Source organism: Salvia hispanica, chromosome 5 (genome assembly GCF_029641045.1).
Source record: "Salvia hispanica isolate PSC_SH4W2 chromosome 5, Shi_PSC_v1, whole genome shotgun sequence".
Lineage (NCBI taxonomy): Eukaryota > Viridiplantae > Streptophyta > Magnoliopsida > Lamiales > Lamiaceae > Salvia > Salvia hispanica.
Window position 1 is genome coordinate 3,786,928 of NC_142696.1, and position 16,824 is coordinate 3,803,751.

The 16,824-nt window shown below is 36.6% G+C and overlaps 2 protein-coding genes, 1 long non-coding RNA gene and 1 pseudogene across 3 annotated transcripts; 3 read left to right on the top strand and 1 right to left on the bottom strand.

Annotated features, from left to right (window-relative positions):
- Positions 1 to 9: 9 nt before the first annotated feature.
- Positions 10 to 1,341, top strand: LOC125188752 (thiamine thiazole synthase 2, chloroplastic-like). The gene is made up of 2 exons (XM_048085790.2): positions 10 to 973; positions 1,066 to 1,341. The coding sequence occupies exons 1-2, from the start codon at positions 89 to 91 to the stop codon at positions 1,216 to 1,218; spliced, it is 1,038 nt and encodes a 345-aa protein (XP_047941747.1). The 5' UTR covers positions 10 to 88; the 3' UTR covers positions 1,219 to 1,341.
- A 2,808-nt stretch (positions 1,342 to 4,149) lies between these two features.
- On the top strand, positions 4,150 to 5,774 carry LOC125186978 (uncharacterized). The gene is made up of 2 exons (XR_007170545.2): positions 4,150 to 4,313; positions 4,871 to 5,774. It is a non-coding gene; the product is annotated as an uncharacterized LOC125186978 (long non-coding RNA).
- Positions 5,775 to 6,550: 776 nt separating this feature from the next.
- LOC125189983 (putative dolichyl-diphosphooligosaccharide--protein glycosyltransferase subunit 3B pseudogene) lies at positions 6,551 to 7,660 on the top strand (annotated as a pseudogene).
- Positions 7,661 to 8,299: 639 nt separating this feature from the next.
- On the bottom strand, positions 8,300 to 8,951 carry LOC125186681 (non-specific lipid-transfer protein 1-like). The gene is made up of 2 exons (XM_048083096.2): positions 8,555 to 8,951; positions 8,300 to 8,457 (listed from the first exon to the last, which is right to left on the bottom strand). The coding sequence occupies exons 1-2, from the start codon at positions 8,893 to 8,895 to the stop codon at positions 8,451 to 8,453; spliced, it is 348 nt and encodes a 115-aa protein (XP_047939053.1). The 5' UTR covers positions 8,896 to 8,951; the 3' UTR covers positions 8,300 to 8,450.
- Positions 8,952 to 16,824: the final 7,873 nt, after the last annotated feature.

Sequence of the window (16,824 nt, forward strand, 5' to 3'; positions counted from 1 at the left end):
CCTCATAACAATCATCAACACTCAACAACAATCACTACTACTCCTCACTCTCTCCTCTCTCATCTCTCAAATCAAATACTCATAATCAATGGCAGCCATGGCCACCACCCTCACCTCCTCCCTCTCTAAAACCCAATTATTCGACAGCAAGTCCTCCTTCCATGGCTCCGCCGTGCCAACACGCGCCGCCGCCGTCCAGCCCCTGAAATCCGCGTCCGTGACCATGTCCGCCGCCTACAACCTGGACAGCTTCAAATTCCAGCCCATCAAGGAGTCCGTCGTCTCCCGGGAGATGACCAGGCGCTACATGACCGACATGATCACCTACGCCGACACCGACGTCGTCATCGTCGGCGCGGGCTCGGCCGGCCTCTCCTGCGCGTACGAGCTCAGCAAGAACCCCAACATCAACATCGCCATCATCGAGCAGTCCGTCAGCCCCGGCGGCGGCGCGTGGCTCGGCGGCCAGCTCTTCTCCGCCATGGTCGTCCGCAAGCCCGCCCACCACTTCCTCGACGAGCTCGAGATCGAGTACGACGAGACGGACGACTACGTGGTGATCAAGCACGCCGCCCTCTTTACCTCCACCATCATGAGCAAGCTCCTGGCCCGCCCCAACGTGAAGCTCTTCAACGCCGTCGCCGCCGAGGACCTCATCGTCAAGAACGAGAGGGTCGCCGGCGTCGTCACGAACTGGGCTCTCGTTTCCATGAACCACGACACACAGTCGTGCATGGACCCCAATGTCATCGAGGCCAAAATCGTGGTCAGCTCCTGCGGCCACGACGGCCCATTCGGCGCCACCGGAGTCAAGCGCTTGAGGAGCATCGGAATGATCGACAGCGTCCCCGGGATGAAGGCCCTCGACATGAACACCGCGGAGGATGCCATTGTCAGGCTCACCAGGGAGGTCGTTCCGGGAATGATCATCACCGGCATGGAAGTCGCCGAGATCGACGGAGCCCCGAGAATGGTAATTAGCCCTAACCGGATTAATTAATTCAGTGTTCAACTTTTTCAATTGAGATGGTTCTGATTTGGGGGTTTTCAATTGTGTCTACACAGGGGCCGACTTTCGGTGCGATGATGATTTCGGGTCAGAAGGCGGCGCACTTGGCGTTGAGGGCGCTGGGGCTGCCCAATGCTTTGGACGGAGCGGTGGCTGCTCAGCCGGAATTGGTCCTGGCCTCGGCTGAGTCTGATGTGGTAGATGCTTGATTATGTGGTTGTTTTTTCATAAATAAACTGAGGCACAGCAAACGAATGTAATGGCCTTCTTTTGAGTTGGGTTTCTATGTTCATTATCTTTCTTCTCGAGTTATCTACTTTGATTTTGCTCAACCTCTTTTCTTTGCCTCTGTTGGATGATTTATTTTCTATTTGCCGAATCAAACCTGTTACATTATTTAACAACTTAAAGATAATAAATTCATAACGAAAGAAACAGAAGCAACGTTATGAAGTTATTTTATCAACAGATTTCTATGAAATGGGGGAAATCTTTACTAGTGAAGTAAAAGATTTAGGATGAAAACGAAACAACTTTAAAGTTTTATATTGATTATAATATCTAATTCTTGCCAAAATGAATATCCCTAGAAAGAAATGAAAATTCAGTGGAATGTGTAATTGTATTTTTGTGGATAAACCATGATACCGTCAATCTTCTGTTTGTAAAATTAAGATGAACCTTTGTTGAGTACTACTACTACATTTTACGAACTTATTGTATTTCTGTTCTTCCAGAAGAAATATGTAAATCTGGTTAATCCCCTGCATTTTTGCTCGTGTAAAAAAATTTCGAAGAAAAAAAGGGTTTTCTTTTTTACTACTATTAATTAGAGAAAGATGCTTTATTCCCAGCCTGGGCGATGAAACCAGCATATAGATAGACTAGTGAAAATTTTGTATTGATAATCAACTGTATTTATATGACCTGTCTGTGATGTTGAAGTACAAAAGTCTAAACTTTTTCGAATAAAGAGTTAATTGGATTTATACGAGTTGTCTTGTACTAATGCATCCTCAACCTTCTGCTAGAATCCGAATGATATATCGTCTTTAGATCCATTCATTTATTGAATTAGGTGTGGCTATGCACTTAAGCCAACTGCATGAAAATATCTATGCTAGGTTGACAAGTGGTCTTAGAGTACAAGAATGCTTGACAAGTGTGGTATGAGTAGACAAAATATTGACACGTCACACGTCCATTGCAATACACACGGTCTAGACCTGCCCAAGGTTTATCGAGCCGGCGGTTAAAACCGAAACCGTAACCGACGGTTACTGTTCCGAACCGAAACTGTGAGAATTTATCCGAACCGAAACCGTCGATTTTTGAACCGTGATTCGGTTCAAGTTCAAAAATTTTCAAACCGAAACTGTGCCGGAACTGGCGGTTCCGAGGAGTTCCAAACTGGAACCGCAAAAACCGCCGGAAAATCGTTGAATCAAGCCGGAACCGCAAAATAACCGGCGGTTCAAAACCGTGAAAAACCGTAAAAAAAACGCCGAAAAACCGTCAATTTGGAACCGAAATCGGAACTGCGAAACACCCTCGCGGTTCGGTTCCGGTTCAATAATTTTTAAAACCGGAACCGGCGGTTCCGAACCGTAACTGCCGGTTCCTGAACCTTGGGCACCTCTACACATGGCCCATAAAAGTTGAGACAAAACTTTTGGACACGGAGGTTAAGAATTTATATTAAATAAAGAGTAAATGCCAAAATTGGTCCTGAACATATATCCATTTTATGATTTTGGTCCTAAACTTTATCTTTTGGTTTTTTTCATCCCGAACATTTTCAATTGGAACACAATTGGTCCTCCGTTAGCTATTCCGTTAGTTTTTAACGGTCAGCTGTTTTAATCCTAATGTTGACCAAATTAAGCTACTCCCTCCGTCCCACAAAGATTATCTCATTTTTTCATTTCGGTCCGTCCTACAAAGTTTGTCCCATTTCACTTTTTACCATTTTTTTAGTTCCACTAACTCATTATTATTTATATTTTATTATAAAACTAATATATAAATGTAGGACCCGCATTTCACAAACTTTTTCAACTCATTTTTCATTACATTTCTTAAAATCCATGTCCAGTCAAAATGGGACCATCTTTGTGGGACGGAAGAAGTACGTTACTCTGCGGCGGTCGGACCCGTAGAAGAATAAGAACCACTCAATGTGATGTGAGATGGTTAATGTATTTGAATCAAACTAGGAAAAGTAAACAAAATAAACAATTTTAAACTTGCATTAAATGATAATGATATTTTAATATAAACTCACAAATTATATATGTAAAATATTATTCATCTAGTAATGATAATTTAGTTATTAGTATATCTTTACTTAATTCATTTGAACTAAGCGACGAAGCAAACAATATATATTAGTATTTAGAATTGCGGCTATAGTCCACCAGCAAACTTGAGCATTGCGGTTTAGAATTGTGGGATTTGAGTACTTTCATTCCCCCGTCTGGCTTCATACTCTGTTTCTTTTGTAGCCTCCAAGTAAACAAACATACGAAATCCCAAATATGTTTAAATACATGTGAAAACCTGGAGTTCCATTTGGAGAGCCCAAATCATTCATCCCAATCCCAATTAGTCTCGCAGCATTGTGATGTTTCGTGGCTCATATCTTAGGCTCATTATCAAAGCCCATTCACCCATTACTCACTTACTTGGATTGGGCCACACCAAACGAGATGCCCTGACCCGGAGATAAGACTCGTGTCTTTCCATATTCGAGTTGCGGTATTGAACATGGCTCATTCTTTATACTTTCGTTTCTTTGAATCTCACAATTTAATTTTGTATAGATAATCGTATGATAATGGATTATAGTCACCTCTTAAATTAAAATAATCACATAGCTTAAATTTAGATAAATAATCCTATCATAGTAATTGAAAACACCAAGGCTCTATTTGGTACCGCAGAATTGAGGCCATGGAATTGGAATTGGAGCCTTCAATTCTAATTTCACTGTTTGGCAATACAAAAATATGTAGATTTGGAATTGAATTCCAATTCTACAAATTCCAATTCCACCATTTCAATTCTATCCATTCACAAAAGAATTTTAATTCAATTCCATGAAGAAACAGGTCAAATCGGATCTTTACGGGTCAAAAATAAAAAATAAAAACGGGTCGTATAAAAAAGAAGAAAATTAGATCATTTCTCCTCTCCCTCTGCCACAACCGCTTTCTCTCTCCCTGTTCTTTGTGCCCTAGCCGCTTTCTCTCTCTGCAACTGCAATGCACCCCAGCTTCATGTCTTATGATCGATTGATAATCAGGTAACAATCCAAAGTTCTTCGCATTTTTCCATTTAAATTTCATCTTTCACTCTATAAATCGATGTCTTTTTTTTTCAATGCTGTAATTATTTATTGTATGCGTGCTGTGATGGTCGTTAGCGATTGCAGTATTAACATTTAAGTTGTTCCATATTTTTGCTGATAAAAATTGATCGATTTGTTGTAAACACATTCAATGCATTTCACATTTTTCACCTTATTTTTGTGCCAAATACAGTTTATAAGTTATAATTGAGCATATAGGTTCATGCTTTGAGAACTATTTCTTAAACTGTATTAGATGATTGGAATTCAGTCACATTTCAAGCAGAGAATAGATAGTTGGTGTCGTTGACGTGATTTTTATGTAATTATTGCATTTAAATAAAGTGGGAAAGAAACAAAACATAAGGCAATTTATGAGAGCTACTCTTTTATTTCCAATTTTTTTTATTTTAATCATGCAATTATGGAGTAGCTTTTAATTCGTGGGTATGAGGAACTTTTGCCTCGTTTGTCTATGTTGTTCGTATCATTGCCTCGTTTCGGAAGGAAAGCTGGGAGGCCAAGATTCAAGGGTTCCGGGATTTGGTGGTCTCAGAGAGTGAGGTGGTGGAGATATTCAGGAAGTCGCTGTTGGTGATCTGCACTTTGTTGGATAAGTGCAGGGAGATCAAGAGGCTTCTCCACTGGGAGGTTTAGATGGGTGATCTGATCAGTGATCCTTCGACCCTTCGACCCTCATGGGACCATTCGATTAACGGACAGAGTTTGGGGTATTGTGATGCGAATGTGCATAATGATGTTAGCACTTCTAGTAACCTTGGTTCCGTGAGGGCTGATTTGGGTTGGAACCCAAGTGCAATGCTGTGAGGGGGTACGTTAATGCCGCCTGTTTCTGGTATGCTGCCTAACTTTCTGGCTGATTCTGGTTTCATCGAGAGGGCAGCGAGACTTTCGTGCTTCAGAAGGGGGAATATTGGTGAAATAATGAACCCATTTGATGTTCCTAATCCGTTGAATCTGTTCTTGTGGGACATGGGCATGGTTCACTAGCAAAGACATGAAATGAACATGGCCAAGTTGTCCAAAGAGGGAGGTCTGTTTCTGGGGAGACGGGGGCTGAAGGGAGCCCTTTCAAGAATGAGAAGAGGAGCTAGAGTTTGCATGATGAGGCTAAAAAGGTAGGTGAGGTGTCGGGTAATTACTCTGATGAGGCTAAGTGTAGCGATCTTGGCCCTGAAGAGGAGGTGGTCTGCCTGACGGGGGAATCTCCTAGTGAAGGGCTTGGCTCTAAGAAGAGGAGGAGAAAAGGGGGTAGGTTTTGATCTTGTTTTGTTGTTTATGGAGTATTTTATTTGCATATTGCAACAAAAATGTGTGCAGCTTAGTCTTTTGTAATTAGATTCAGTTGTGTTTGCATTTACTATTCAAATAAGTGATTAAAAATATTTTTTTTTATTATGTTCTTTAGATGCAAATGTATTTTTTATAATTATGTTATTAGTTATAATATATATAATTAACATGATCATAGTTTTCTACGTATAATGCTGCTCTTGTATTTAAATTATATAAGCACACACACTACGTATATGTAACTCGGAGTATATTGTATGTTGATAATATAAATTAATTATCGTTGATTAATTATTTTAATTATGATAACAGTACTAGTTTTATGATATGTTAATAAAAAAAATTGAATTTTGAAGCATGAGAAAAAAGAAGAAATGTGATGATTATTCAAAAATAATTAATTTAAAAAAATTAGAATTTTAAATTGAATTCTAATTCAATTCCTAATACTTTATTTTGAGTTATCAAACAAAGGATTTAGAATTATAATACAATTCCATATCAATTCTTTAATTATACCAAACATGGATTTGGTATTAAATTAGAATTCAATTCCTTCCAATTCAATTCCATAGAATTCCAATTCTGATTCAATTCCAATTCCAATTCCAATTCCGTGAACCAAAGAGACCCAATTAAATTTCAATTGCAATTAAATACTAGTATGAAATTTCTGTTTTTAGTTTACAATTTCTAATTCAATCTAAAGCATTAACAATTTAACATCCCAAAGTAAATGGTAAAACGTCAAGATATTGAACAAAAGTTTACGTGAAATACGGCAATTCCATTGGTAACAAACAGAGGAGAAAAGATCAAGGTAAGAATTATGTTCTGGAATTAATTTCGTCAAGAACTAAATCAGCAGTCTACAACTGATGGCTGCCTCCACAAACGACGTCGTGTTTCTCCTCGTATGCCTCCTACATCTCTCCACAGCCACAGCCACAGCGCGCGTTCAGTCCTCAAATCCATTCACCGCCGCGCTCTCCGCGCTCCAGTCATCCTCCTCGAACGGCGTCATCCGCATGAACGACACCATCCTCCGCCGCATCCACTCCCTCCCCACCCCCCGCCCCTTCCACTTCCTCGTCTTCTTCGACTCCAACAAGCTCCACTCGAAATCCGAGCTCGCCCTCCCCTCTCTCAAATCCGAATTCTCCCTCGTCTCCTCCTCCTTCCTCACCAACAACAACAATTCCCGATCTCAACTCTTCTTCTTCCACGTCGAATTGGACGAATCACACGCCACATTCACCCTCTTCGACGTCATCGCCATCCCCCACATCCGCATCATCCCCGCCTCCGCCACCGATCTCAAATCCGATTCAATCAAACTCAACCCCTCCTATTTATCAACCTTGCTCGATTCTTTACCCGAGGTAATCCTATCCGAAACCGCCATCTCGGTGGGGCCGATCCACCACCCCCCTCTGATATCCAAAACACAGATGACACTAGCGATGGCCGCCGCAGTAATCCTGTCTCCGTATGCGGTGAAGAAGTTGGCCTCGGGGGAAAGCGTGGTGCACGAGAAGAGCACGTGGATGGCGGGGGCGGTGTTCGTCTACTTTTGCAGCGTATCGGGGACGATGTTTAATATAATCCGGAAGGTGCCGATGTTCACCGTGGACAGGAGGAAGGAGGGTGGGGAGACGATGAAGTTCTTCTACCGGGGGGCGGGGGCGCAGCTGGGGGCGGAGGGCTTCACCGTGGGTTTCCTGTACACGGTGGTGGGGCTGCTGCTGGCGTTCGTGTGCCACGTGGTTGTTCGAGTGAGGGATGCCAGGTGGCAGAGGGTGTCGATGATCATGGCTTTGCTGGTCTCCTTCTTGGCAGTGAGGCAAGTCATTTCTTTCAATAGCTGGAAGACTGGGTATAACATTCATGCCTACTGGTGACCCTCCACTTCCCAATATTGATTTGATATTGTATGCCTGTTGAAGTTGAGTTTAATGTTTCCATGCAAGTTTCAAATGTTTGTTTCTTCCTCCTATATCATATACAGGCTTCAATCTTTTGTGTTTTAGAAACTAATTAATTCCAATTTTCACGTGATAGAATAAAATAAAAGTAATTAGATGTTTTGTTTCTTGATAAAAAAAGGGGAAATGACTCAAACTTAGTTGAGACGTCACAAAAATGAATACAACTCAATCTAGTTGGGATGGGGAGTGTTATATTTTTCATTTCGTATTTAAAATCAAATGTATAAGTGTAAACAAACAGATATACTCCCTCCGTACTCATTATGTGGACATTTAATGACTTTTCAATTGAAAAATAGTTTTATTTTAGTTTCAATCTCTTTATTCTGCATTTGTTCATGCGGGCTTAGCTAGAAATCCAACGGAAGATGTTCTTTCAAATTTTGACCTTATATTATTAATAATAACTACTTCCAAAAGATTTAGCTCCCACAAATTTTGACCTTTTATTATTAACAAATACTACTTCCAAAAGATTAAGCTCCCTCAAAACATTTACTTATTAAATTAAATGTTATGGATTAAGTACTAACCATAAACTAATGGATTCACCAATGTTAACTAATCGTTTGCGAAACAAAGTTGCACGGACTAAAGACATATGTACAACAAAATAAAATCGGACAAATTTGTGCAAAATGATAACAACAAATTATTTAATAATCCACATAAACTCTTTGTTTGATAGATGGTGCAGATTTAATGGTAAAACATCTGTGACTGTAGTAATTTGGCCTAATTCAATTCTATGAAACTGGCACGGACTGCTTCTTCTCATTCCAGGAACAGATCATAGGCTGCAAAGAAAAACAAGAAATTGTAGAAGTTAGTAAGAGGCCAAGCTAAAATTCACTAGCTTATATCCTTTAATATGAAATATACACGAATTATTACCGAGAACAGTCGGTATTAGGGTCAAGAGGCACGGGAACATGTATATGGCATTGGTCAGGGAGAGACTTAGCTCGATCAGCAATAACATGCAAGGCGGCTGCGGCTTGCGTGAGGCAGGTACACATGTCTTTGATGTCAGCTCTGCTATGGACCAAGCTGTTGAGCTTGCTAGCCGCCTGACAACACGGCACCGTCAGCTTAGCCGAGGGATTCACCAGATAATCTTGGCAGGGAATCAACATTGTGACGGCTTGTGGGCAGGACACTGCATTTGCATGGCTTGCCACCGATGCCACAAGAAGTAATCCCAAAATCCACACTGTTGATGATTGTCCCACCATCTTAAGAATTTCCTCTCTAATGTATAGATGACTTATGACTATGTATATATCTCTCTTTGTCTATTTTTTCTGATTGAAATGAGTGTTAACTAGTGTTGAATTTATAGTGATTGTAAAAACCCTCAAATAGTCAACTTTAAAATTAGGTGAATGGTTACAATCCTAACTTTACTATATTGATGGTTGGAATAAATTCAACACAAAAATTATATGGCCTCACAATGAAAAGAGACATTTTATCAAATAGGTTTCCACAAGTGCCATGTATATGCATTTTAATTATGTTTACCGTTTTAATATATTTTATTAATAAATTTTGAGATACAATTTTTCCAATACACTCTTTATCAAAAATCATTAAGTCATATGTTTTCAATTTTTTTATTCACAAAAATTAGTATGTCTATCATTTTTTATACAAGCTAAAGAACATAAATCCAAATTAAAAACTTTAATTTGAAAAGAAAAAAATCAAATATAAGATTTTAATTATAAAAAATGAACTAAGTTAAACACTCGATTTGATGAGAAGAAATGAAAGTTGACTTTGCTCTTAAAGTTTGTCTTCAGTATGAATAAATGGTTAGTGCTCTTTATTTAAAGCACACCAATATAAGAGAGGGATCAAACAAAAGTTTTGCTTTAGAAGTTTGTCTACATTATGAATGAAACATTAGAGATCTTTGCTTAAAATATGAGAGGAATCAAAACAAAAGTTTTACTTTGAAAGAAAAAAAAGTGTGAGCTTTGATTATATTTTTCTAAGGAACTAGTGAGTGTCAAATAGTGTAAATTATTGTGAACTGCCACTACCGTGATCAAAACTAACTTGCTTTTCAAATAAAAATTACCAAATCCAGGATTCTTTAATTAAAATTATTTATCATATTTAAGATATTTTTGGCAAATTAACTAGTCAAGCTTGCTACTAGTTCGACTTAATGTCATACTCTTATCTCAAAAGTTTTAAGAGATTTTAAGCCTTTATATACAATATTGACATAAATTCTAACCAACTACGTTTCGTAAAATAAAGTCTTGATATATAATTTGTCAAATACACTCATTGCCCAAAACAATAGTTATATTTTTTCAATTTTTTTAATTCGTAAAAATAGAGGGTTTATCATTTTTTTGTACATAACCAAATGTTGAGAATGTCTCAAATGTAAGTATTAGTGATTAGAGAAATCCAAATAAAAAATATCAACTTGAAAAGATGAAAATTAAATTGAAGGATTTTATTTTAAAAATTGAACTAATTAAGTTGAACATTCTATTTGAAGAGCAAAATCCAAAGTTGACTTTGCTCTTAAAGTTTGTCTTCATTATAAATAAATGATTAATGTTCTTTATTTATTGCACACCAAAACAAAATTTTTGCTTTAAAAAATTGTCTTAATAATAAATAAAAGATTACAGCTCTTCATATAAAACAAGAGAGGAATTAAAATAAAAATTTTGCCTTTAAGAAATCGGACCAACATTCCACTAATTTTTCTAACCGCTTTTACTAACATATTCAAAAAAATTCTTTAAACCTACACTGGTCAAATATAAGTAGCTATTAGTGATTAATGAAGAGAAATTCAAATTAAAACTTCAATTTGAAAAGAAGAAAATCAAATTGAAGACTTTAATTTTAAAAAATGAACTAAGTTGAACACACAATTTGATGAGAAGAAATTGACTATGCTTTTAAAGTCTGTCTTCATTATAAATAAATGATTAGTGTTCTTTATTTAAAGCACACATATACAAGAGAGGGAACAAAACAAAAGTATTGCATCGAAAATTTGTCTTAATCATAAATAAAATCATAAATAAAAGAGTAGATTTTTTTATTTAAAATAAGAGAGAATCAAAACAAAAGTTTTGCTTTGAAAGAAAAAGTAAGTGAAGGCTCTATAAGGGTCTAACTGTACTTTTAGGAGTTATTAGCTACGATTGACAACTTTAATGCAAGTAATCCATATTGTTTATACAACTGGAGTAATTAGGTGACTTGCTCTAGTAACCCGAAAGTCATTGTTTAAGTTATTAGCCCTAATTTCCTTGTTTCATATGTTCTCAATCAAATCAATTTCTCCTTTTAATTGCCTTTTCTATTCATTTGATTTGTTACTTGCTTAATTAATGTAGTGGTGTTTTCATCACAAAATCTTGTTTGTCCAAATAATATATGAGGCTTATTACTTGATATGGTCAGTTTGTGAAACTATTCCCTACGTTCGATTAATAGGGGTGAACATTCGGGTTTCGGTTAGGTTTTTTGTCCAAACCGAACCAAAAACAAAAAACAGAATTTAGTTCAAAACCCAAACCGAACCGAACCCGAAAAACCGAAATCGAACTTCAAAAACCGAACTAGAGTGAAAAAACCGAAATTATATGAAAAAACCGAAAAGCCGAAAAAAAAAACATGTATATATTAATATATATAATATATTTTATTTTATATAATAGAATATATATCTATAAAATATAAGATTAGTAGAATATATATAATACTGATGCACTATTTATTAGCACTAAAAATACCTGCGAGCATACAAGGTAAATCTAGTATAGCTAAAGGTCAGTACCGGGATATCGAACACAGAGAATAAGATTGCAACTGACTACCATATACAAAGCGTCATATACTGTCTAAAGACACATGATTTTTGGGTTTTGGATTAATTAAACTAGACAGAAAATAAATAAACAAATACCAAAAAACATAAAAACAATGGTACAAAGCAGGCGTAAGAAAGTAGAATTTTAGGATTCAAAACACAATTGGCTTCCTTGAATTACGGTCTCTATAGTTACTAAGTCGGTCACTTAACTAGATTAAACCCCCTCCCGAGGTGAGAAATCCGTAGATTAGGTGTAATAATTGAAGTCCCCTTCTAATTCTTAGACTTAACTCCTAAAAGATCGTTAAAACCAATGACCCCACGTGAAACCTCAACTCTCCCGAGTTCTATTGAATTAAAGTGTGAATTATCCCTTTTCCAAGTCAACTATTTCTTCTCCCGAGTACTCTAATCAACTCTAACATGTATTCAAAAGGTAGCTAATCAATTGAATATAATAAGCACAAGGATAAATCAAATAACTACAAGAGCTAACAAGGAAAATCAATTGAATATCCTCACCAAAAAATCCACAAAAGATGTTCTACTCATAGACAAGTAAAAACTACAAATAAAGTACGAGACATGGAAGAAATTGATAAAACACAAGGTTGAATCTTCAATCTTCAGTCTTCTCTTGCCTGGATCTACAGAGCTCCGCTCCAATGGAAGATGGATGATTATATGTGTGGATTGTGGGATGGAAGAAGGTAGAGAGGGAGAAGGATTGGAGGCTCTGAGATGAAGATTAAAATTAGGTTTAGAGGTATTTATAGGCTGGAAAAAGGTTAATTTTCGTGGCCTTCAAGATATGGGAGAGATTTGGCTTCACAATATAATAATTTATTTTCTTCCGTGAATTTCCGCCTAAATTCCCGTCAGCTTTGACTGCACTGCGCAATGTTCGTAGAATAGCCATAACTTTCTCCACAGAACCCCGATTGAGACGTGCAAGACATCCACGCGATGCTCTTTCAAAGACGAAGAGAATGGTATGAACTAAGTACTGATTGGACTTCAAAATCGCTGGCAGAATGGGCTCGAACAGAGGCTGCTGCACCTTGGCCTTTTTGCACCTTTTTTTTCCTATCATTTATCAACAAACACATCAAAAAATACCAAATGTATTAACATATGCAATTTAATAACATAATTTGCATGATTGACATTTAATTAAAACGAGTCAAATCTAGCCCTTAAAAACATGCAAAATCCGTGTTTGTCAACTCCCCCAAACTTAATTATTTGTTTGTCCTCAAACAAAACAAGAGAAAAACAAATTAAGAAACACGGGTGCTAAGAACTAGACTTCATAGTTGCCTCAAAAATTGTAACAAGAAATAAAGAGTTTGACTATAATACAAATCAAATCAAGCAAATCTTATTAGTGCATTTTCATTACTAGCTCGTTGATCACCTTGAAGTACACGCGCTCACAGTGTTTAGAAGTGTGTTTATCGCTCACTCTCAAAGTGTTTATTGGAAAAAGTGTATGCTCTCAGATCATGCAACATGCAAAGTTTACCATAGGCTTGGTCGAAGTCTGATCCCTCCTCTACTTGATGTGATTAAAATCAAAAATCCGGATGGTCTTTATTTTAGGTTATAATGTAGGCTCTTTGGTAAGGTGGGAAAATATGGCTAAAAAGTGACTAAACCCAAACATAGCAAAAGTGATCAATTTCTACTAGACTACTACATCAAATATAGCACCCCACCGACAATTCGAATCTCAGTAAATTCTAGACTTTGTCTAAATTTCTTCCCACTTCCCAAATTCCTTTGATTTTTTCTTTTCTTTTCATTTTTTTTTGATACATCCTTTCTTTTTTTTCTTTTTTTTATACACAACCAAATATCTCATTCAAACCACAAATCTCAATGTACTTTTAACATTTAAACACACTACTTTTTTTTTTCTACCTTATCTCTCCAACTCTTTTCACAGAATATAAACTAAAATTCACCAAGAGTGTATGGATATTCCCCTTTATTTAGCTTCCAAAGAAAAAGGCTTTAATGGCTCAAAGTGGCTAGCTAGGAAAAATATTTTGAGTAAGGTCATAAACTTGGATATATAAAGTAGCTAAGAAGGATGGCCTAACGTCCTCTTTTATCATTTAAACACTATGTAGACTTAGGCAGACTAGGAGCAAGTTCTAGAAACAAGTACATGACTGCAGATAAATCACACAAGAAAGAAATTTATAGCTCAAGTCTCACAAGGTATTAGCATGATTCAAGGTAAACAAACAATTCATTAATTGTGCACCTTTTCACAAAACTTTCAAATCAATGTATCAAGTCAACTCAACCAACACATAAAAGAAACTTTTTATCATAGGCAATTCGGTCTGATGTCCCTAAACATGAGTATTTCTAAGTTTTCTATGTTATGCTCATGACAAGATTCACCTCGGGTTTACTAAAATAAAAATAAAAAACTAACAAAAACAACTAAACTCACGGTCCACCACTTCATCCTCCCCCCCCCCCCCCCCCAAAACTTATTCAAAACTACGTTAAGAATAAGTTTGAAAAGTCGGTAGGGACGTGAGTAAACTAAAAAAACAAAATAAACTAAAACAACAAAAGAAAAGCGAAAAAATTGATACCAATGTTGGGTTGCCTCCCAACAAGCGCTTGGTTAACGTCTTTAGCTTGACGTTCTTTGAAGCTCATAAATTATCCCCATTCTCGGGACTTTCTTTGGGATGCCTTTTGTACCTATAATTTCGCAATGTGAGCATAGAGTGAAGAAAATTGTAGTAGAGTACAATGCATAATATGTGGCAATCCCCCAAACTTTAATCATATCATGGCATAAATGTGCAAATCAAATTATCTACCTTAACATTATCATTTTTCATCCCCTCATTATCTTCTCCATCCCCCAATTAATTGCGAGAATTTTCAACAATAAACCATGATCAAGCAAAACAACTAAATATACACAATTCATGCAAGATAAAATAGTCTCACAATACTATAAACATGAGCTATGTGTATCAACAATCAAGTCAAAGGGGTATTCAAATTTTCGTCCACCAAGATCAAACATACTCAAGCACACCCAACAATTATTTCTTACAAAATTCCAATGCTCACAAATTCACCATGAATAAATCCCAATTAAATCATCACCCATCAAACTCATATCCAAACTCTCAATATATATATCAACAACAAGGCCATTCATGAAAAAAATTCAAGATCAAAGCTCATAAATTAAACGAGAACATACCTTGTGTAGATTGACAGTTGAGCACACGAATAATTGGTAGAAGTCAAGGACTTTGATTACGTGACGTGAATTTGAAGTGTGGGTTCAAGTTTTTTTATATATATATATATATAAATAAAAACTAAAAAAAATTATATATATAAACATTTACGTACTGTACATTACTAATAGGGACAAACTAATAACTAAAAGAAAAAAAGAAGTATATAAAAAAAAATTAATAAAACGTACGGAAAGAAAGAAAAAAAACTAACTAGCAGATCCATAATCTAATAAAAAAACACATGTATATTTGTACCTCATCCAAGCTCGACGGAGCTTATTGGAGCATAGAATAATCCATTGTTGTGCTCTGTCCGATCCTCAGTGCTCTCCTTAGATTGCAGCCCTCGCAAAACAAATAAAAAAAAATTAAAAATAAACTATACAAAATATTACACTCTAAATTAGTATTAACAACTGTTTTACAATATCAGCTTAAAGCAATAATATTCCCCGGCAACGGCGCCAAAAACTTGATGCACTATTTATTAGCACTAAAAGTACCTGCAAGCATACAAGCTAGATCTAGTATAGCTAAAGGTCAGTACCGGGATATCGAACACAGGGAATAAGATTGCAACTGACTACCATATACAAAGCGTCATATACTGTCTAGAGACACATGATTTTTGGGTTTTTGATTAATTAAACTAGACAGAAAATAAATAAACAAATACCAAAAAACATAAAAACAATGGTACAAAGCAGGCGTAAGAAAGTAGAATTTTAGGATTCAAAACACAATTGGCTTCCTTGAATTACGGTCTCTAAAGTTACTAAGTCGGTCACTTAACTAGATTAAACCCCCTCCCGAGGTGAGAAATCCGTAGATTAGGTGTAATAATTGAAGTCCCCTTCTAATTCTTAGACTTAACTCCTAAAAGATCGTTAAAACCAATGATCCCACGTGAAACCTCAACTCTCCCGAGTTCTATTGAATTAAAGTGTGAATTATCCCTTTTCCAAGTCAACTATTTCTTCTCACGAGTACTCTAATCAACTCTAACATGTATTCAAAAGGTAGCTAATCAATTGAATATAATAAGCACAAGGATAAATCAAATAACTGCAAGAGCTAACAAGGAAAATCAATTGAATATCCTCACCAAAAAATCCACAAAAGATGTTCTACTCATAGATAAGTAAAAACTACAAATAAAGTACGAGACATGGAAGAAATTGATAAAACCCAAGGTTGAATCTTCAATCTTCAGTCTTCTCTTGCCTGGATCTACAGAGCTCCGCTCCAATGGAAGATGGATGATTATATGTGTGGATTGTGGGATGGAAGAAGGTAGAGAGAGAGAAGGATTGGAGGCTCTGAGATGAAGATTAAAATTAGGTTTAGAGGTATTTATAGGCTGTAAAAAGGTTAATTTTCGTGGCCTTCAAGATATGGGAGAGATTTGGCTTCACAATATAATAATTTTTTTTCTTCCGTGAATTTCCGCCTAAATTCCCGTCAGCTTTGACTGCACTGCGCAATGTTCGTAGAATAGCCATAACTTTCTCCACAGAACTCCGATTGAGACGTGCAAGACATCCACGCGATGCTCTTTCAAAGACGAAGAGAATGGTATGAACTAAGTACTGATTGGACTTCAAAATCGCTGGCAGAATGGGCTCGAACAGAGGCTGCTGCACCTTGGCCTTTTTGCACCTTTTTTTTCCTATCATTTATCAACAAACACATCAAAAAATACCAAATGTATTAACATATGCAATTTAATAACATAATTTGCATGATTGACATTTAATTAAAACGAGTCAAATCTAGCCCTTAAAAACATGCAAAATCCGTGTTTGTCAACTCCCCCAAACTTAATTATTTGTTTGTCCTCAAACAAAACAAGAGAAAAACAAATTAAGAAACACGGATGCTAAGAACTAGACTTCATAGTTGCCTCAAAAATTGTAACAAGAAATAAAGAGTTTGACTATAATACAAATCAAATCAAGCAAATCTTATTAGTGCATTTTCATTACTAGCTCGTTGATCACCTTGAAGTACACGCGCTCACA

Coding starts and splice junctions, on each gene's coding strand:
- LOC125188752 (XM_048085790.2), top strand. CDS start 89: ATGGCAGCCATGGCCACCACCCTCACCTCCTCCCTCTCTAAAACCCAA. Junction 974..1,065: donor TCGACGGAGCCCCGAGAATG/GTAATTAGCCCT, acceptor GTGTCTACACAG/GGGCCGACTTTCGGTGCGAT.
- LOC125186681 (XM_048083096.2), bottom strand. CDS start 8,895: ATGGTGGGACAATCATCAACAGTGTGGATTTTGGGATTACTTCTTGTG.